The following is a 22,119-nucleotide window of genomic DNA, read 5'->3' on the forward strand; positions in this document are numbered from 1 at the left end:
CCTCCACATGCTGTGTGAGGTTCCTCCTCAACAAATTAGAATGCACAATCACAATGTGGTGAAAGATGAGATCAAGTCTTGAAATTATTTTCAACTGGATTTTGTAACAGAATCTGATCCTTTGTGGGTTCGGTCTCTCCGAGTCTTGGCGGGAGTCCCGACCCTGCCCCGAGGCAAAGGTGAATTTAGCATGCGCCCCCATCACCAGCTTTCCTCACTCTCTGCGATGTTTAATTCATCACGGCTTCGTTTCAAGACACACACACACACACACACACACACACACACACAGCAGCCTGGATTCAAGTGGATGGATGGCTGCATGGATGGAAAAAGACTTATTGAATCATATGGGATTCCTTTTTTTTTTTTTTTTTTTTACCACTGGTTAAATTTTATTCAATCTGCAATTCTCCCTGAAAGGATTTAATAAAACACTTATTTCAGGATCCAGATTTGCTTACAAAATGTCATCTCCAGGCAGAAAAGACCGAAAAAAAAAACAAAAAAAAAAACTGTCAGTGTTTATTACTGCGTGAGCTGAATAGTGTGGGTATAAAATTATTGTTAAGGTAAGACATTACTGAGAAGTATTTACACATCACTTATGTTAGCAAGGCAAATCAGATTTCCTGGCACGTGATTTGATCAATAACTCAATTACATTGTAATTTACATTTTACACAGTTTCAACTGACTGAAGCGCAGACTGACGTTCAACAGTGCAAATCAAAACCTTCGTCTGCTTCTTTTTTTTAAGGCACACAATATGGAATGTTTACAACAGTTTGACTTAATACGATTTTCCAAAATGTTCTGCAATATTGTGTCGCCAAAACATCACATTTTAAATTCTAATCTTATTCCCCTTTCTTGGGCGTATATCAAGGACATTTTTAACCAATATGTCAACATCCTCCTTTATGTGCTCACTTCTTGAAATTTCCATTTTTGCCTGCGTGATGACTGCATTACATAACATTCCTCTGTACATTTGTACACTTATTTAGCATCGTTGTATGACGATGGCGAATCAGCAAACAGCAGTCCTTCTAAGGACGGTCCTGAGGCAGGGCCTGTACTCTACGGGTGGGGGGTCGGGGTCGGGGTCGGGTGTGAGTGCATCATAAGTGAGCGTGGTCGGAGCTCTGGTCGCTGTCCTGACTGTCCTCATTGGCTAAGGAGTCCGTCGAGTGGTGGAGCGCCGCGATGCCAGAGAACTCTGACGGCAGCAACGTCCCCTTTTTCACATTCACCAGTTCCTTCTCTCGAGCTGCCGCCCCCTGCTGGCCGCCTTTCACTCTTTTCCACTTCATCCTCCTGTTTTGGAACCACACCTTCACCTTTCGGGAGGGGGGGAGGGGAAGCAAACAGCAAACGTCAAATTAATGAGAGAGCAAACAGTCACAAAAATAATAAAAAAGCAATTGGGAAAGCCGTCCTGCTTGACACCAACTTCTTCTAGAGGTTTGGCTGCTGTTTCTCCAGCAGTAATTACGTGTGGATGTTGTGTTCCATCTGCCGCTTGGCGTCTGCCGGTTTTTCCCTGACTCAACAGCCACGGCCGTATTTACGTCCCTCAGATTGATGATTAAGCTGTTGCTTAAAACGGTTTACACGTCAACTAGCAGCAGAGGCCCTCTGAGTGTCGACACATGCACCCGAAGAGAGGGGGAGGAGAGGGGGGGAGGCTCGCTCCTGTCACGCAGGGTGGGGTGGGTTTATTTTTGGGGAGTGTCATTCCGAGGGGACCGAGCGGTCACATGGTCAGGAAGTTAGTTGACAGCACAAACGTTTGTCTTAAACGTCAGGGGCGTACGCCGTGCTGAGTATCACATCGGATTCTTTACAAGCCTGGAGGCCTTTTCTGAGAGCAGGAGAGGGGAGAGAGAGTCCAGCTTATATGAGCTCGACTCTGATGTCAAAGCAGACATGTGATCCTCAAGGCTTACGTGCACAGACCCACCAGCACTGTACCTGTTCTGCTAACTCACAGTTAGATCAGGACACATCGCATCCCAGACTCCTGAGTTCAGTGTCCATTTGAGAGCGTACAAACAATTTCCCTCAGAAGGCCAAAAAATGAAAGTTAAAGTTGGACAACAGGCCAAAACAAAAACACCCACTGTGGTGTTGATGAAGGTTCTCAGTCATCCAGGTTGTGGTAAGTGTTAAATCGTAGGCAGCTGGATTTGTTTCAGTCTCTTGACTTCTAAAAGGAAGTTCCCTGAATTGACCGACTTCCTGCACAAAGCGTCAAGATTATTAGAAATTAGGGGTCCTTCATATTTAAAGTAATTAAAAACAGTTTTTTATCTGGTGGGCCGACTCTGACCTCCACTCTGGACCGCCCTGAGTTAGAAGAAAAGCTGATCCACTGATTTAAAAAGCCTCGTTCAGGAGTCACTGATCTCAACTCCTTTTGCTTTAACAGCATAAAACATAACAAGAAACACACAACTGATAATCAACTACATGTTTAAAGGGTAACTCCACCAATTTCCTACATTAAACTGTATTTACAGGTCTCAATGTAAGTATAATGTAACTTAGCCACTGAGTGACATCACTGGAAGACATTTATCAGATTACAAGCAGCTTCGTCTGGAGCCATAAAACGCTTTATACTACATTTTCCACACATGCACAGTGATGGAAATATAATAAAGTACATTTACTCAAGTAATGTACCTAGGTATAATTTTGAGGTATTTGATTACATGCTGTATCAGAGCCAAAGTGGCACAGCTTTGGTCAAACTGATTTTATTGGCAAAATACCAAAACGAAATTGTTTAAAATGTCTTTTAAATGCTGTTAAAATAGTTGTTACGTGCAATTTAGAGAACTTTTAAACCAAATATGGCCTGTTTTTGATCCTGAATGTTTAATTCAGTAGGTTTTTTTTTTTCCTTTCCCATGCTGCTGCTAAAAACTCCTAACATGTAAGAAGTTCGGCCGTGCAGCTCCACTCCTGCCATCTTTGAAAAAACTCCAGGTTTCACGGCCTACAAAGACATAAAACATCCATCAAACTTCTCCAAACAGCTCATGCAGCATAAATCACGCGCCCTGGCCAGCTGTTTGTATTGCCAATATTTACCTCACTATCTCCTGCTGTATATTTTCCCTGACAAAACTGAGGTCACACGCAACTCATGCTGCATGAGCTGAAGAAAATTTCATGCACATTTTATGCGGCTTCGAGCCACGAAAAGATTAATTGCATCAGTCTGGAAGAAGGATTCAGTGGAATTACAATGGCAAACTGTGTGCTCGGTGGCCCTGCGGAGCTGAGCCAAGTTTTTCCTGACGTGGTGGTATTTAGGAGTATTCCTTCACAGTTTTTTTTTTTTTAACACCTTCGTAATATGAAGAAAAAGCAGAAGGGCTACTTATACGATTTATGGCGCATTTATCACTTTTCTTGTCACAGTTTCCAGTCGCTTCCACATCGAGGGGTAAAGTCTAAAGTCTAAATGCGACTGTGCAGGTTTACTGCTCGCATTACTCTGACAGGCCTCTAACAGGCACACGCAGACATTTTTATTCACTGAGAGATTTCCTTAGATGGACACTTTTATCTGAAGCCTGACGCAGCGATGCGGGTGCAGACTGGACATTTTTAGCATGGTTGGCTCAATGGGGAATTGAGCTACTAACCCTGACATCATTACTGACATTCTTAGCAATAATCATGTGATCTCATGATATTGGATTTTGAATTAGAAATAAATAAATATATAGATATTTATACATTTTTTACTGCTTTAAAGCCTCAAAATATCATGATAATACTTTAAAACCACATCACCGGCCCTGTTTTACAGAGGAATGGATCGATACTCAGCTGTGGATCCATTAACGACCATATGCGAGACCGTGAGAGACATTATTGCGACTCATACTGTTGTTTGTTGTTAAACGGTGATCTTTTTATTTCCCTAGACATTATAACAGCGGTCGTGTAGTTATTTTAAAATGAACCACAATGATTTCTTAAACCTAACCCAACTGTTTTCTTGACTAAACCCAGCCAACTGTGACTGCAGAGTATGACAAAGGTCCTTTTGGCTCCACCTGTTACTAGTATGCTGCAACGGTTGGCTGTCACGTGGTTTTGGGAACAGTGACAGACGTCTGTTGATATAAATATCAGGCTCTTTACGTATGAGAATGCGTTGACTTATGACAAGCTGCGGTCAGATGTTTATGCGATGTATTTACTGAATCAGAATTCCTTTATTAGTCCTGCAAGCGTGGGAAATTTATGAAAAGTAGTTTGACCCTGACGTGATTTGAACACGCAACCTTCTGATCTGGAGTCAGACGCGCTACCGTTGCGCCACAGAGTCGAAGTGGAAAAGAGCAGCTTTAGTTTCAGAGATACTGCTGAACCTTTTTCTCATGGGGGTTTATTTTAATATGTGATTGCAGGAAAAAGCAGGTGTATCTAGTAACATGGCTCTGTTCCATTTAGGCTCCACAGTGAGCTGGACCACTGAACCAGCATGCACGATTAGAAGCAGGGCCCTGGCACTAAATGGGACGGAGCCTTTGCTGATGTTATTACTTCCATGTGCTCAAACCAAAATGTCCACAATCAGAAACATCTAGTAGAGTTATTATCTGTAAGGTTGGAAGCACTTGGCCATCATGATACATTTTAGTTCAGCATGACATAAGATACATAAATCCTTAAAAACACATAATATATAAGGCTCACGCATGTTTTTCTTTAGAAGACTTAAAGGAACAGTTCATTCAATCATTATCTACTCGTCCGCATGCAGATAGAAAGTCAGGAGAAGCTTCGTCGTCGACAAAACATTTCTGAAGCTTCACAACAAAACAGTGTTGAAGCACTTTCCTAAACACCTGAACTGAAGTGGCAAGTTAAGACTGACTGACACTACATTTGGATTTTTGGGAGAACCGTTCCTTTAAGTTGTGATTTACATCGGAGGCATCACCTGAAACTTTATCCTCGCTTCTCACTCGTCTGTTCTTTTCATTCAATCTACACTGTATCACACCGCAAACTATCACTGGCAAGGTGTCAACTAAGTGTGACTTATAGCTTCCAAACGGGTGTCAGAGAACAACAGGCTGTACGACGTTTGCTTCCCCCAACCATTTGTCTCCTGTTATTTATTTCATGTGTCTGCGTTTTACAACGAGCGGCCCACGCTCTGAGACCAATTTATGCTTGCAGGGGTAGCGTAGGAGAGGAAGTGACTTGCTAGACAGCACTTCCTTCAACCCGTATCCCTGCCTTGACTGTGGCCTGCTTGAAAGAATAGACAGGAACATCTGGAATATGATAGTCCCGTCACACAGCCACATCTGGAGCACAATAGCCCCTCGCACCGAAGTTACAAAAACACAGTAGCGAGCCGAGGAGCCTCGCCGTCGTCCCAAGGCCGAGTCTGTTTTCACAACATGGCATTAATGTGCTAATGGGGGGGGTTCAGTAATGTCGGAGCCCAAGGGGAAACAATCTGTGGCGGGTGGGGAACGTACTTGTCTTTCAGTGAGGTCGAGGTTGACGGCGATCTCGTAGCGCCTTAGTCTGGTTAGGTAGTTGTGGTGGGCGAACTCGGCCTCCAGCTCTCGGATCTGCTCCTTGGTGAACGCCGTCCTCTCCTTCCTGGGTTTGCTGCTCACGTCTGACTTGTAATTCCCGTCCTGGGACTCTGAAACCAAACACCACACAGGTTTCTGTTCCACTCAGGGCAGATTTATATGCAACAAAAATAAAAAAATAAAGCGAACGTTATGTGGCAGGTGCAGGTCGGTGGGGGGAAGAAAAGAGGCGAGGTAAGAGAAACAATGGGAGCTGTCAATCACACTTTATTGTTCAGTCATTGTTTATGAAGACTTTAAGTGGCTGGAAGGACTCACGGGCGGCTACACATGTGCGTCTGACTGTGGCAGCTGTGCTGTTACAATAGGCTGGCGCTTATACTGCCAACATGGGTTTAATTTGTCCTGAAGGAATCTGCTGCCACAACTAGAACCCGACCCAGACTGGATTTTTGAGACCTCACCTGAAAGAAGTGAGTAAAAAAATTCCGACTTTGATATATCGGCCGAGACACACAGAGAGTTTTCGTGATCATCCCTCGAATGTGGTGATCAAACACAGAGGCAGGATGGTTTTGCATTTTAACAGCAGACTTAGTCGTCTAAATGAGATTTGTGCGCTGGAACAGTAAACTCCACAGGGGATTTAATAATCATAAAAGACCCTCATGCATCTACTCCTACATTTTAATATGAAAAAAGAGAAAGTTTTCAGATGTTATACTGTTATATCTGTGATTATATAGCTGTTGCTTTAATCTTATTTTTTAAGTATGGATATGGTTGTGCAGGATACAGAACATTTATTTTCTGGTTTCTGTTTTACTTTAGTTTTACATTACAGTCCCCATTTTCTGATTAACACGTTCTCTGCAGATTTCAAACTACCAGTAACTGAAACTAAATGAGTGAATTTCCTGCAATCATTGAATGAACATGGTAAACATTTCTAAATACTGGAAAGTTGCAGGCAAAGGTTCTCAAAACATAATTTTCACAAAACTTTAACTGTTAACTAAAAATGTCACAGACAGCAGAAGATAGAGGATGTGATGTGAATATTACACTTCAATTAGAATACAGCAAAACAAAAAAAAATACACGTGAGAGCAAGCTCTTGCAAAAATGTGGGATAAACACGTGAAAGAATTAAAAAATGAAAAACCCCAGGATGTCGTCTCCACTTCAGCTCATCACTCTGGAAAAAAAAAATCCCTTTGTTTTGTTATTTCCACAAGCTTTCTGAAGAAAAACACGTACGGTTAATTCACCCTCCAAAACTTTCCTATTGTGCGCAGCCTTTGTGGTTTCTCTGTTGGACACGCTTCAGTTGCACGTTGCACTTGAAGGCAGCAGTGATTGCATGCTAATTCATCTGCGGTCCTGTTCTGCCGTGTGTGTTAATCCAGCGGGCCTGCGTCAAGCCAAACTGTAAATAGTCCTGCAGCCCGGAGCCAGACTCGCAAACGTTTGCGAAGCCTGAAGCAACGACTATCTCTTCACCCAACACTTCCACCCAGAGGGACTCCTGGTGGTTCTGGGGTTTTTTTTTTGTGTAAGAAAAAGGATCGTCCTTCTAATTAAGTTTTTTCAGATTAAAATAGCTCCCTTGAGAGTCTAAAGAGAAGATGAAACTGAAACTGCTCTACAAAAGTTATATTTGTATGTCGCTCACACAGTTTCAGAGCCAAGGACAAACAGATATATAAACTGCAAGAATTCCCACATGAATTTTATGAAATGAAACAGATCATTGCTTGACCCGCAGCCTGGGTCCAGCTCCCCCTTGACCTTGCCGTTCCCTCCCTGTAATTTCAGGCCGAGTGCTCCAAACAGTGTGCGGCTGATTGAAGCCGGCCTTCAGTCGTATTTATCCGCTCTCTCTCTGGTAAACACAGACATTGTGTAAGGAGAAATAAAAGAATAACACAGCCAGCTGGTTTAGACCAGCAGGCCTGGAGTTAAAACGAGCGGCGGGCTTTTATGACACAGCCACTACACCACAGCAATTAGGTCCCCGCTGTAACTTTCATCTCTCCACAAAAAAGGAGGAATAATATGAGGAAAAAACACGCACCCAGACAGGACGGGCACGTCGTTTAGGGCTCCCAAATGAACTGAGCTCGGTGCAGGAGGGAACCCTCCAACAATATTGTCTTATACCCTGCAGCAAAAAAATATAGATTTTCTGATTTATTCTCTCATGACAGACAAATTGCGTGTTTGTTGAACTCAGATGCACGAACACATCCGCAGTGTTTTTCTACAGCTTTCTCCACGGGGGAAGTCTGCCAGCGAGAAGCCTTCGGGCACCTCACTCTTCGGTTTTTTTTTTTTACAACACCGCCGCAGCAAAATAAGACTTCAAGCACCTTTTATTGTTCCACACAGAAAATCTAGTAACTTTTTCAACAACGACCACTCCCATGACAGCACGAGCCTATGCAAATATAACCCAGACACTCAGCAAAGTGCACCGAGTGACACTCTATAGGACTTAAACTCTGCAGCTCAGCCGCAAAAAAATGAAGAAACCAGACACCCGAAAATACCAAGGAGCTGGCTCATCTCATTAGCCCACCCTGCGGCCTTCCTAGAGGAAACAATCACAAGCGAGTGTTAAGACACCGAAAGTTGAGATGCTTCAAACTAGCATGGAAATGAGCTCTCAGGTTTTGTTGTTGATTCTGTATCTAAATTCAGGTTTCTGTGTCCAGATGGTGAAACCTAATCGGGGCTCTATCTCATGCAACTGGCAGCGGTGTAATATTTAGACAGCTGATTGAGTCAGCAGCCTAGTTAGGCCCAATAATCAGCGTGATTGGTGTAAGCGTGGAGAGAATGCACAGCACATGTAATGAGTATGCAGTAACTATTGTTACAGGGGAAGTGGGATTTGGAAGCAAGAGGCTCGGTTTCCAAATGATTTCACAAAGGAGGAAAGGAAACAGGAGGTGGTGCGTTTAACTTTGGATTAAAACTAACAGTTGTAACATTTTGCATGTGGACACAGGATATAATAGAACTATCAAACCAAAGAAATACACCTTTTAGCCTCTTGAGAAACTGTTTGTGATATAATTTTGTTTTATTCTATGTTCAGGACAGACCTATGACCTTCTGGAGTTCCTGTGAATTCTTCCTGCTCTTTCCACTATTTGGTTTTATATCCTACAAACACGTTTCCAGAGCAGATGCACAGTGAGGATTCCTGTGACATTTTGCACACTTCAGTTCTGTTAACTACGCAGCAGGAGGGACTCTGACGTCCTCTGAGGTGACCACCAGCATCCTGAGCGAAAAATGATCGCGCACGGGGATATCAGTGGAGTCCTCGGGCGCAGGTGATACGCCGTGCATACAAAGAGGCCTTTAAAAGGGTGCAAGATCCGTGCCGACGACCCGCAATCCTCAAATGGACAGAGAGAACGGCGAGCACACTTTCCCTGGAAAACTTAAACGCTCTCACTAATATCATGTTCCGTACGAGAACTCCTGCGACCCGAGCTGGCGGTTTGTCATGCAGTGATTGATTATTGTGGGGACTGCAGGTTGGAAATGTCCTGCAGGTTATCAGAGAGGTGTTACTTATCTGGTTGCAGCCTCTAAAGAGGGATTTCATCATCATTATGCAAAGCAATTCAGGTTTTCTTCCAATCAAATCTGTCTTTTTCTATTTACTTTTTTTCTTGAGTATATTATAATTAATGTACAGGTTATTTAAAGACTGTGTACCTGTCTCAAGACAATTTGAAGCCTTTAAAACAGCTTTACATTTCACAGATTATCTCCAAAAACTTGACAAACTTACAAAGGATTTCTAAGACTTCAAGGTTGGAACACCTGAAACAGCCTTAAAGTCACAAATTTTACAAAGTCACACATTTCCTTAAAACAAAAAAGTGTCCTTAAAGCTCACGGCGCAGGTGAACTGTACAGAACATCCACTTGATTATATAAATATAAATCAATTTACTAGATTTTTGTAACAAGTTAAAATGGCAGAAACAAGCTGTGGAGTTAAAATCATTTAAAATCCATATAAAAGTTGGCTAAAAATAAATCAATGCTGCATCCAACTATTAAATCTAAACTTGAATCCTTTCATTCTATTTTAACTGGCAGATTTAGACGAGAAAATAAGCTGAAAAGCCTGCAGGTCTGTCGGGGTGTTTAGTGTGGCGCGAGGCGCCGCTGTAGTCTTTTACAATCCGTGACATTAATTCTTTACTGTGTGCCTCATTTTCTGCCCTCTGAAGAGTGTCGCAACAAACCAGATGTGATTTTTAAAACAAAACATGGCAGCAGTCAGATGTGCCCACACAGCTCCGATGTGGCCTTTGCTCCACACTTCAGCCTCCCGGCGCGTCAGCCGACACCTTCGAACGGCTTTTCTGACGTTTTTTTGTTTTTCTATCAGAGCTGCAGAAAATCTCAACAGTTACGTGTTGAAAGATTTATAACGACAAGTACAGATGTTTGTGTTATTCTTGAGCTCTGCTTGGAATTTCTTAAAATGCTGATATTTAGGCTGTGCGAGGATGTTTAACTAACAATATGACTGCACAAAGAGAACCTGGAAATTCCCTCCAAAGAATTTTAAGTCTTTAGTTACGCAATGTCTCACAAACACCTTATTTATTCAAAATATTTGAAGAAGAAATAGGTGAGGAATCAAATCTCTGCTGTTAGACTTGTTCCAGATTTTCTGCCCTGGCTTAAAGAACTGAAATAATAAACTCTGATCTCGGCTCCTCTTACCTGAACTGTCACTTTTCCTCTTGCCGTTCCTCTTCTCGGCCTCAGCAGGTGACAGAGTCTGTCTGCCAAAATCAGCAGGCACACAGGAGGCCCCTGTAGGGGTGCTGCCGCTGCCCAGACTGGGGGTGCTGGCGCACATACTTGGCCCACCAGGGTGGCCCAGGTCTGGGGGTGTGGGCCCGTTGTCATGGGATGAGTGGGAGTGCGGGTGGCAAAGGTTGTGGCGTGTGTTACTGCCAGGTGACGGCATCTGTGGGATATGCCAAGATGTGTGGTGCTGAGGCGGGTGGTGATGCTGCTGGGAGGGCAGGTGGCCGCGGTGAGGGTGGTGGTGGTGGTGCTGCCCGGGAAAGAGGCCGTCGTCCACCGGGTAGCTGGAGATGATGCAGGGCGACGGTGAGGAGGTGGAGGAAGAGGAGGACGAGGAGGCCAGGTCAGGGTAGGAGACGTGGTCCGAGCGTCCGTGCAGAGTCAGGGGGGACTGGGTGAATGCGGGATGCAGGGCCTGCGCCGGGGCGTGGGGGCTCCGCAGGCAGCCAAAGAGTGTGTGATCCATGGTGTGCAAACACACACAGCCCTCCAGGAAAGGCAAGAAGGGCGAGTAAAAAAGGATAAAGTTACTAAATCAAGCAAAAGCAAAAAGATCACAAGCACATATCCAAGATGCTTCTCTTTTTCCCCTCGGCTATCCCAGAACTTTTTCCTTCTGTTAAAAAAAATAAAAAAACTCAGATACTCTCGAATAGTCACAGCAGAAAGTAAAGTGTGTTTTGAAATGGGTGTCCTGTGATAATCCGGAGCATGCGGCCAGTTGCCAGGCTGTACAGGATAAACAGTTAGCCCAGGATAAGCTGCAGCAGAGCCTCTCAGATGTCAGGAGGAAGAGGGGACTGGAGCTCGAGGCTGGGAGCAGAAGGAGGTTCCTAGGAACTGCAGAACGAGGGGAGCCGGCGGAGGGGATGTTATAAATAGGGTGTAACGTGAGAGGGAGGCTGGGTCACAGACTGCATACGCGCTACTGACCACATACATATGATCACCCTCCAAAAAGCACAGCACAATAAATCTGTACTATTAAAATGGCTGAGCCTCAGGAAAGAGAGCAATTTATTTTGGACTTGGATGTGACCTCCGGTGGCCATCTTTTTCTTTCCTGCGAGAAAACAGCCTTAATGGTTCATGGGTGGGGCCTGGGGGAGAGGGGCTGGGGGGGCTGAGGGAGTGTGGAAGGATAGGGGGGAGAGGTGTCAGGGGTTAACTGTGCGTGTCACCCTGTCTTTGTCAGCTTTGACCCTTTAAAATACTGTTAGTGTTCTGGAAGCTTGTTGCTTCCATCCGAGCTCTGAGGGTTTCCTTCGCCCTTCATTTTGTCTGTTTGTGTAACACAGAAATCCTGTTGAGTCTCCACTACTTTTAAAAGGCATATTAGAAAGTTTTATTCCAAAGTAATAATGTTCATTGCAATGCAAGAGCATCCATTCTGCAATAAGGGTTCAATTTTGTCATGCAAGTACGCTGCCTGCTACCCAAAAAAAAAAAAAAAAAAACCCCTCCCAGGGTTCATTTTAATTTAGTGTAACCGGTCATTTTATTGGAGTGTTTATCTTATTTTGAAATGAAACACCTCACATCATCAAATCAACAGAAGTAGATACAGGTTTGACCTTCAATACGAGGTCATGGAGTTCAAATCTGGGCTAATCTAAAAGGATAATCAACTAAAGTATTGTTTAATCAAACTGAACCTTTAATATTTTTTATCATTATTTATGAACAGCACATGCAAGCAGAGAGTTCTATCCCTGGCTCATAGGCATCGACAGCAACCAGAAATGAATTCCCGGAAATGTTTCCTGAGTTTGTATAAGATGAAATATTTCATCCACCTCTAACCTCGAAATACATCAAACACTCAAATCTCACACCGTCAGCGCTCTCATCAGAGTGTCGCTAAATCATTAAGGCTGTAAAAGTGTCATTTTCAAGACGTGAAGGAAGAATAAACGCCAGCAAACAGACGGGAGTGAAAGAAAAAAATGATTGATATTATTATTACGAGCTGTAACAAGGTTCAAATAAAACTGAAACAGATTTAAAAAATGTGCTTCAACTGATAAAACTACAAAATATGAGCGACGAGATAAGATAAGATAATCCTTTAGTCATCTACAGAGGGGATAAGATATAATAAGCTCCGATTAAAACAAAAATGTAAAGAGAATAATTAAATATACATAAAATAATAAAAATACTTCATAATAAAATTATATTTGTTTTTATCCGACCAGCGATAAAATAAATTAATTTTAAAACGTGCTGCTTTAGATCTGATGCAGCATGAAACTTACGAAGTAACTAGCAACTGGAGTTATAAAATACATGCGGTGGAGTAAAAAGTACAATATTTGCCTCCGAAACGTCGTGTAGCTGGAGTATACAGTAGCAGAGAAATGGAAATACTCAAGTAAAGTACAAATACCTCAAAGTTAAACTAAAGTACAGAACTCTGTTTTAGAGAATTGTTTGCATTCAGTCACTGGTGCTGATGATCAGTCTGAGGCAAAATGACAAAGTGGTGTTTAATGTTGATTTAACGGAAAAATTATGAGGAAAATTATACAAATCTGGTTCAAATCAAGGCAATTAAAATATTTCAGCTGAATAATTGATACAGATTATTAAGATTTATAAACAAATCTGTCATATATCTTATTTATAGAAAGATAAATAATCACCGTATAAATGTTTGTTTACTTCAAATGTTTAAAATTCACAGCAGCTATGTGACCGTCTCTAATACAGTCTATTATAATTTAAAATATAAACATTTCACATTAAAGTCTATAAAAAACAAATCAGAAATATAAGAGTTGTTCGGGTTGTTGGAGAGTCGTCGTGGCTCGCACAGGTTTTACACATCAGTCACAATAACGCCTCACTCTGGGGATCCGGCTGGACGACCCGGGCAGTGCCACAGGCGCTGCAGGCCGCCTGAGAAAGGAAATTAATTCCTCTTTGAGAGAAAATTACTTTAACAGATAGCACGGCGGAGGCTGGCTGTAACTTTGCCGCTGTCGCCCCCCACCCCCAGTCCCTCCACAGCCTCCGAAGGCAGCAGAGGCAGCGCAGCGGAGGAAAAGGCACCTTAGGTGAGTGAGTGTCAAACTCTTCTACTGTTTACATTACAAATTAAGGCTATTAGCAGGTTAGCCCAGGCGATATATATTTGCTCAGGGCCTCGAGCAGGTATTAGTTCACACGTGTTTCCAATCCTGTCGCCGGTCTCACAGCAGTGATGGCCTCTGGCGTGGGTGTTTTCAGTCGGTCCTAGTGTTCGCCCCTCGTGGGCCGTTTGAGGCAAAAAATCTCCCACTGTGTGTGAATGAGTCTGTGTGTGTGTGTGTGTGTGTGTGTGTGTGTGTGTGTGTGTGTGTGTGTGTGTGTGTGTGTGTGTGTGTGTGTGTGTGTGTGTCACACATCAGGTCAATATTGGATATTTTTGTTTTCGTTTTTGTCCACTTCAGATCAGATTAAGGTTAACACATAACATTTTCTTTACACATTCTTTTAATTCAATCTGCGATTTTTTTCAGTTTCTCATAGTCGATCTGCATTTGTTTTCCCTACGACTGAATAAAAACGGGTTTCCTTAAGAGCTGCTAAACCCAAAATAAATGTCGACAGTTTAGGTTCAGTGAAGAGTTTTAGTGTCCGATGATGGTGTAAATGCTGTTTCAGATGCTTTTCCAGTCTGGACTGAATACAGTCCAGGGGTTTTCCACACGATAATAAGGCCTGGGCGCAGCACTCAAGACGTTTTGGGCAACACCTAAGCCAAAATCGACATGAAGAGCATCAAACAGACTAAATGACAGAACTAATGCTTGTAGTTAGTCCTCTATAGCGAGCTTAATTCTTCATTAAGCTTTTTCTAAAATCTGCTCTTGCTTTTCCACCTTTTTGTGCACAGATATGGCGATAAAAAATTGTCTAAAATGATGCAAAAATAGAATTTTCTTTTTCAAAAAAACTTAGTTTTTCTCACGGGACAGCAACTAAACCAGCTGCAAAGTATGTGCGCTTAAATTGTCCAAAAGCCTCGAGAAGACATCACTAATGCAGCAATAAACTTTTATTTGGACCTGAAAATGACCTAACCTGAAAATATTGCACAAAACTGCACGAATCAATGATTGTAAAACCACCTGTACCTGCATCCAAAAGCTCATGTTTTTTGTGACTTTGCATGTGATGACATGTGAAATGGAGACGGGAACATAAAGAGGTTAAGAGGTTAAAACGGTGAGTAGGATCTGATGATCGAGACGCCATCGCAGGGCGGTGAGGTCAGAGCAGCAGCTTTCCTTCACAGTAGACAGAAACCGAAGGTAGACCTGCTGCACAACCTGTGGCTGTCAGTCAGGCCGGCAGGAAGGATTACAGCGAACACAGCTCAGCGCCACCGTCACCAAACAAACATGCAACCACCACTTCAGACCTTTTAAAGTTTACGCGGCCATTTGTGGCATGATGTGGGTTCGACTTTCACTAGAAAATAAACCTCTCTCCTTGATAAACTTTCATTTTGCTGCAGTGATAAACTCTGGCTTTATAGAGAGTTAATCAAAAGATAATATCACAGAAAATGAGTGCGGCCTCGTTATAAATGTGCCGTGGGTGTCTTTAAAAGCTCCTAAAACAACTTTAAATCTCCCAAATTGTGCATTTATAAGCAGAATAAAATAGTAGATTGCATGTGAGCAGATACACGTGTGTTTTTATAAATGTATTCATTAATGACTGAAACTCATCTAGACACCTGTGAGTGGAGGCTGAGGATAAATAACCATAATAGATAATTAAAGACATTAAAGTAAAACAGCTGTATTTATATAAAGTAATTCTTCATGTGTGGGGAGTCATAATGTGGACAAATACTGAGGTAAATTTCTAGGTAACAAACAATTTATCACTTTATGAATCACTTGATAAACAGTTGTGAAGGTGTGTAAACATCAGTTTAACTTAATAGACCGTCAATAAAGCACTGAATTGTTTAATAACAGTGAAATAACTATTAACTAAAGTGTAACTAACTATAAATTTACTATTCTTATATGATGGTTATTATAAAGTGTTGCCCAAAATCATAAATAGCCCTTATTGCTGTGTTTGATTATGTTAAAGTGTGTTACAAACCATTTATTAAATGTATGTATACAGTTTATAAATGCTAACTGGGGTAGTTACAGTAACGAGTTGCCAGTGTGATAATTATAAATATCACAAAAATACAACTACATACAGTGTACACACGTATAATTCACTTTATCGCACTTTTGGTATTTACTGTCATAAAGTTGTTTTTGATAATTAAGTACATTTACTTTATCAGATACTTACTCAAGCACTAATTATATGTGTCAGTTTTGTGTGTGTATTATTTCAGCAGCATATCTTTACTTGTACTTGAGTTTACGACAACTGTCTGATTCCACAAGAAAAATAGTGCAGCCTTGACATTAATGAGTCACATGAGTCCTCTAAAGCTCCTAAAACATGAAAAAAAACAGCAACACTACTTCAAATCCATCTAAATTGCATTTATAAGCAGAATTCATAGATTTAATACATGTTAGATGACACACTAGAACGTATGTGAGCAGTTAATGTATTTATCAACAACTACAACTCAGTAAAACAGTTATCGTATCATTAATTACTTCATTACAGAAGTTGTAATTGTGAACTACACATTAAAAGACACATAAATGTCCTAATAGCTGCTTACAACTGCTTTACCCTTAATTTAATGTGTATATACATTATTTTATGGAAGTTAAACAGGAGATTAAAGTGACATTTTGCCCAAAAAGTATTTAAAACAAAAAATGTATATATTTGATAAATAAATAGAAGTATTAGTTGCATTAGATTTTCAGACAGACTGGATTGAACTGAATAACATTTCATCCTTTAAGTTGATTTCTTTGCCAATCTCACTGCACTTTAACTTTAACGGCCCCCGATGTGTTATATGCTTTATTGCAGAAAGCTTTGATGTAGCTCGCAGCCGTCTCGGCTATAATACGAGCGTTTAAAAAGACCCAGTGTGTGTGTAATGATTATTAGACGTTTTCCTCCTTTTTTTTTTTTTTTTTTTTTTTCTCTCTCTCTGGCTAATATGGAAACATTTCAGAGCGTATAACACTCAGTGAGCCTCTCTTGATATATAAAGCCTGCAGCCAAGCACAGTAAGATCAGAATTGATGTGTTTTCAAACAGCAGTAAAGCCAATTTATCCTCAATAAGACTGTTAGTAATAGCAAATGTCATCCTGGTAAATAAACCTGCAGGATTTCTGGCATTTTAAAGCAAAGATTTCTGACCTGGATGGAAATGTCTGAGTCTCTTCAGATATAATATTTCCATGCTTTGAAAAAAAAAAAATCTGCTCTCATAAAAAACGATAGCTGGCATGAAAGTTGGAATGAATTTAAAAAGGATATAATTTAAAGATCATTGCCTACGAGTACGGGAAGTGTTTGAGGACAAAATTATTTCTGTAAATTGCTTTTCCGAAAACAAATAAAAATTTCACCAACAAATTTGGAGTGTTTCAGAAGAAAAGCAGCAAAAGTGAAGCCACCGACTGACTCATTAACACTTGCAAAAAATTGTGATTCTTCATGAACTTGCATATCTGGACGTGCGCACGAGGTTCAGAGATGAATTACATGTTTCCCTGTTTTCATCCTGTGGCTAATAACAGAGTGGCGACAGTGACGGCGCTGCAGTGTTGAGATGAACATCTGCCGGCGGCGAGGGAACTGTCGTCGCTGCTCGTTTCCTCTCAGACTTCAGCCGCAGATTTACAGCGGTTGTCAGGAATATTGTCCGTACGGACGATGGCGGGATGTCAGTGATATACGACGAAGTGGGACAGTAAATGTTGTCTCCATTTACAGCTCGATTACATGAAGAGAACAGCAGCCTTCTCAGGGACTGACAGCATGAAGGGATAAAGGAAAAATGTTGACAGCTTCGATGGTGTCTGTTATTTTTTTAAATCACGTCACGGAGGCTGCGACAGACAAAACCATTTTTTATTTACTCATCTGCAGACTCAACAGTTTGCTGTTTGTTGAAATTGTGAGAGAACTGTCATTCTTTGAAGTTGTAGCTTATTTTGTTAAAAAACTGCAACTTTTCACTTTTGCTGAAATCAAAACTACCATTTTCTTCAGTCACACTTTGCTTCACTGAGCTGTTTAAGTGTTGCCAATCTTTAAGTGAAATCATTTCTAATTTATCAACGAAAATTACTGCCGTTGTGGGAAATCTTTGTTGTACCAGTTTGAGTAATTTACTATGTGTTAAGCTAAATTAAAGCATCATCTGGCTGCTACGGATAGATGAAAATAGACGACCCTTCTTTCAGCGTGCGGCCTGCGGGCCAGTGGCGGCCTCCCAGGAATATTAGGCTATGTCCTGCATTTATTTCTGTCATGCCAATCATGGCATGTTCTCTTAAAATATAAAACGTTTTGACTGTGTTATTTTTCTCCATTTCCCTGGAAATACATTGGGTCTGACTAATAACTGCAAAATAAACAGTCATATCCGTAGACTTCTGTATGTAATGAAACCGTATTTATTGCCCAGGCGAGAATGCTGACCGTGAGTAATGACCTCGCAACGGAGATGATTAGTCCCAGTTGAGTCAGCTAGATAACTTGACCTCACGTTGCTGCTTTGTCGAGATCCATTTTGGGAGTTAATTTGTTTACTTGTTAGACTGAGCAGCGAACTCACCACTTCAAAACATCTCCCGACCGAAACTACGTGGACTAACAGACTATTTGCGGACTTTGTGGTTCAAAGTGGAATTATGAGCCACCTCGATACTGTGCTAAGTTCAGTAAAGATCTTCTGCTGTACAGTCCAAAGACATCTTTGACATCAGCACAATGTCAACTCTGCTGTTTCTCAGCACTCTATATTTCCCCTTCTGATGTGGAAATTAGTTCGAAAGGCCACCATGGAAAAAAAACACTGTAGGTTTAAGGGAAAATGGATTACCTCTAACTTCTTTGGACCTTGTGAGATGGATAAAGTGATCAGTCTTGTCAGCAAACAGGTGAATTTGCTTCTCAAGGAGTTTAATGTTAAACCAGTCGAAACCAATTGAGACCAAACACAAATCCTACATCACGTTCATAGGTTTTCCCTCCCTAAAAAAGTCAGCAAAACTTCAAGAACCCCTGATCTAATAAATTCAGATCAAATATGCATGACGAGCCAAAAATACGGTGACGTTCTAGGATGTAAGAGCTCTCATCTAACACTGATAATATCTTTATGAACGTATATGTTTTTACGGTCTGATTTCCTGCTCTAACACAGTCACATTGTGTGAGCCGTGCAGCTCTTAGGTGGCCGCTCTCTGTGTCTGTAATGGCCGCGGTGAGATCATCATCTATAATGGGGGGCGGTTGGAGCTGCCTGGTGTGATGGTTCCCCTCCGCCTCCAGCTTAAAGGCACTGGAGCCTGAGTAGACGTGTGTGATGCTGTGCAGGGCCTCGCACCGAGTCAGACCACACCTCAAACGGCTCGGGGTCGCCACACTAAAACCTCCATTTAGATCTGGACTTGGTACAACCGCCAAAACCAAAAGCGGCACCGGCTCCAGCCAGCCACAGTGCTAAGCCCGTTTCCTCCCAGACTAAATTTGTAAACGCCCTCCTTCATCTCACTTCCCCCCCCACAAGCCTCGCCATCCTGAAGGCAGTTGGGAGTGGGTGCCAGGCGGGGGAAACAACGCCAGACTTCTCAATCTGTGAACGGGGCCATTAGTGATTTTTATTTGTTCAATTGGATCGCCCGCCCACCAACCATCCAACCGAACCCACCCTGCACGCTACACTTCCTGCTGCACAACACTAAAGCACATAATGTTGCAGACTCAGGCCGCTGGCTGTGGAGGAGCTTTGGCCATATTGCATCACTCCAGCGTCTCTCTGATGGTCCGGCTTCAACATGCTGTTTCAATAAGGCGAATCATTCAGAAGAGTGAAGTCAACCTTTTATGATTTTACGGCTTCCTTCTCTCTTTAGGTTCCTGAGAGTTTCTGGATGATTCCCAGAGCATTTATTCCATTGAGTTACTGTACGGGGGAGCGGCCTGGTTTCTGACTAATGTTAAGTCAATGTGTCGGGACTGGTGAATCTCATTAACACTTAATTCAAACTCAACGCCATCGGTTTGATTTCTTCGAAGCACCGTCACGTAGTTATACCGCGCTAGGTCGGTGACTCGCAACCACGTGTCTCAGGGCTTTAATTATAAATGTATAATGAGAGGGACACATCCAATATTTATTAATGTCCTCTCCAATGTACTGATACAAAAAAAATTTGTTCTGCTACACCCCAAAATGAGGTGAAGATGTTTGGTGTGATCTCTGCACTTATCTGGATGATGATGATGATGATGATGATGACGAATACATGTGGCGTGAAACTGTCCTCTTGACGGGTGAGACGCTTCTCTGCACACTTGCTGAATGTCCTCCACTCTCCCGTTTCACATCTTCTGTTCTGTTCTTTTTTGTCCATCTGTATCTTTCCAATATAAGGTGACCAGACGTCCTGAAAAATATGGCACAGTGTCGAATTCGGAATCATGAATTTTGTCCTACATTTTCCAGAGAATTGAACAAAACAAGAACTGTGTAGCTGGACCCTAATAAAACATGAAATACTGATCGTTACACACTTTTTTGGAGTCACCCTGCAGCCAGTTTTGCATTCAGTCCAGAAGTTTGTATCCTACATAAATAATGGCTGTTGTTTTGTTTGAAATCTGTACAGTAGTATCACACTTTAATAAACAGCTACTAATGACTTATTCACTGTCTGGCTGATATACAACACAGTCGTTGTGCTTTTGCTTCTTCTCTAATGACAGAGAGCTGAATTCATTAATAAAAATCATTTTCGGGTTGAGTTTTGACTCTAAATCATTTCTGCTACATGAAATATGAATATCCAGAACTAATATCACTCAGAAATACAAATAATGAATCATTAATTTATTTTAACCACAATCAGATAACAAAAAGTGAAAGGTCCTCTAAGTGATTTTAAGTACAGTTTGTATTAGATACTTTAAGACTTTTACTCAAGTAGTATTTTCTATGGGCCACTTTCACTTTCAACAAAGTTATATTTTAACACAGTATCTTAATTTTTACTTTTTAAAACACATATTAAACTCTGGCAGTAGCTGGCCACAGGGCTCAACTCTAAATAGTCTTTAGTAAGTTACAGGTCTCATTGTAGAACATAACATTTGGAAGGCAGCGAGCTAACTGCTCTGTGACTCAGCTGCGTTAGCTTAGCATAGCACGGCAGTTAAAACAGCTAAACACTCACCGGAGAAATTAATATGAACTCATCCTCGACAGAACTCCGACCAGTCACTGCTTTTAACTCTGGGAAACGAGTTAAATCAAGAGAATTGATTTAAATTCACCTTTTTATACACATTTACATCTTTACTCTGCCTGGTTCGTTTAGCTTCGCTCTTCCGGCGCTTCTCTTCTTTCAGGCCGGGAAGCGTTGCTGCCGTTTTCCGCTCTGCAGCGCCACCACTGACCCCTGCTGGACGAACTGAGTTACTGCATGTCAGAAAAACAAAAAATTAATTCCCCTGATTATTAGACAATTTTGAGTAATTTACATAGTCAGTGATGGAATGTGTGGAACTAAACACATTTACTCATGAACTACAGTACTTATCCTCGGGTATTTCAATTTCATACTACTTTATAATTCTACTCCGCGACATTTGGAGCCAAATTTTTACTTTAGTTACCAGTTACGTTGATGACTGTATGTTGTATCAGAGAGGAAACAACACATTTTTACATAAATTTTACTTTATTTCATATTTATAATCTGCAATCAGATTAAAAAGCTAAATAAATAAAAGAAAAAAAACACTGATTCTGATCATCAGAAAGATGCTGAATGTAAAATCTGATAATTCAGGTTGATAACACCAACATCAAGTCAACAGTTAATACATATGTGAAAACATATTTTTAATCTACTTTCACTCTTACTTTTAAAAATTAAGTACATTTATTGCCTGAGAATTGGCTTTAATTCTTGAATACATTAAATATCAGATACTTGGGTGACTTTTTAATTTTTACACCGTATCTTTATTTTTACTCAAGTATGACTTCTGGGTAATTTTTACAACCTTTTCAGCGGATATGATTTTAGGAAATTTTGTGTAATGTCGCCCAGTCTCCATTTTCTGTCAACATAAAGAAGAAATTGGGCAAATAAACGTATCTCACAAGTCATAAACATGATATTGTACGTGTAAGTAAAATGTGCACTGACAACAGTCTTGGACTTCAGCATTATTAAACATTTTTTACTGTCATGTTTTGTCAGCACTGTAAGGTCAGAGAAAGAGTGCGGTCTGGCTGCTTCATTACAGAAAAAAAATCATCCACGGTGACTCTGACCAACAAACACGATCTTTTCAGTAACCTTAACCAGAGTGCCTTTGTTGCCTGAAACCACACATGAGACTCAGGATGTGAACCCCAGACTCTGGTGTCAGAGAGTCCACCACCCACCCCGACCTCCTCCCTGTGGTTCAGAGATGAGGCTTCATTCCCTCATAAAAAAAAAAAAAAAACTTCTCTCTGAGTTTTATCCAGCCTGGAATTATCTCATCACAGCTGACAA

General features: G+C 41.4%; 1 protein-coding gene and 1 non-coding gene across 2 annotated transcripts; both read right to left on the reverse strand.

The window, feature by feature from the left end:
• Nucleotides 1-370: 370 nt before the first annotated feature.
• Nucleotides 371-20,947, reverse strand: meox2a (mesenchyme homeobox 2a). The gene is made up of 4 exons (XM_037074090.1): nucleotides 20,785-20,947; nucleotides 10,347-19,998; nucleotides 5,523-5,695; nucleotides 371-1,343 (listed from the first exon to the last, which is right to left on the reverse strand). The coding sequence occupies exons 2-4, from the start codon at nucleotides 10,900-10,902 to the stop codon at nucleotides 1,125-1,127; spliced, it is 948 nt and encodes a 315-aa protein (XP_036929985.1). The 5' UTR covers nucleotides 10,903-19,998; nucleotides 20,785-20,947; the 3' UTR covers nucleotides 371-1,124.
• trnaw-cca lies at nucleotides 4,283-4,354 on the reverse strand. The gene has a single exon. It is a non-coding gene; the product is annotated as a tRNA-Trp (tRNA).
• Nucleotides 20,948-22,119: the final 1,172 nt, after the last annotated feature.

Source organism: Acanthopagrus latus, chromosome 17 (assembly GCF_904848185.1).
Source record: "Acanthopagrus latus isolate v.2019 chromosome 17, fAcaLat1.1, whole genome shotgun sequence".
In the NCBI taxonomy this organism is placed as follows: Eukaryota; Metazoa; Chordata; class Actinopteri; order Spariformes; family Sparidae; genus Acanthopagrus; species Acanthopagrus latus.

Bases quoted from the DNA above. Each gene is read 5' to 3' on its own strand.
- meox2a (XM_037074090.1), bottom strand. From the start codon at position 10,902: ATGGATCACACACTCTTTGGCTGCCTGCGGAGCCCCCACGCCCCGGCG. The intron at 5,696-10,346 runs GTAAGAGGAGCC...GTTTGGTTTCAG, and splicing joins GAGGAAAAGTGACAGTTCAG to AGTCCCAGGACGGGAATTAC. The intron at 1,344-5,522 runs GTACGTTCCCCA...CCCTCCCGAAAG, and splicing joins TCGACCTCACTGAAAGACAA to GTGAAGGTGTGGTTCCAAAA.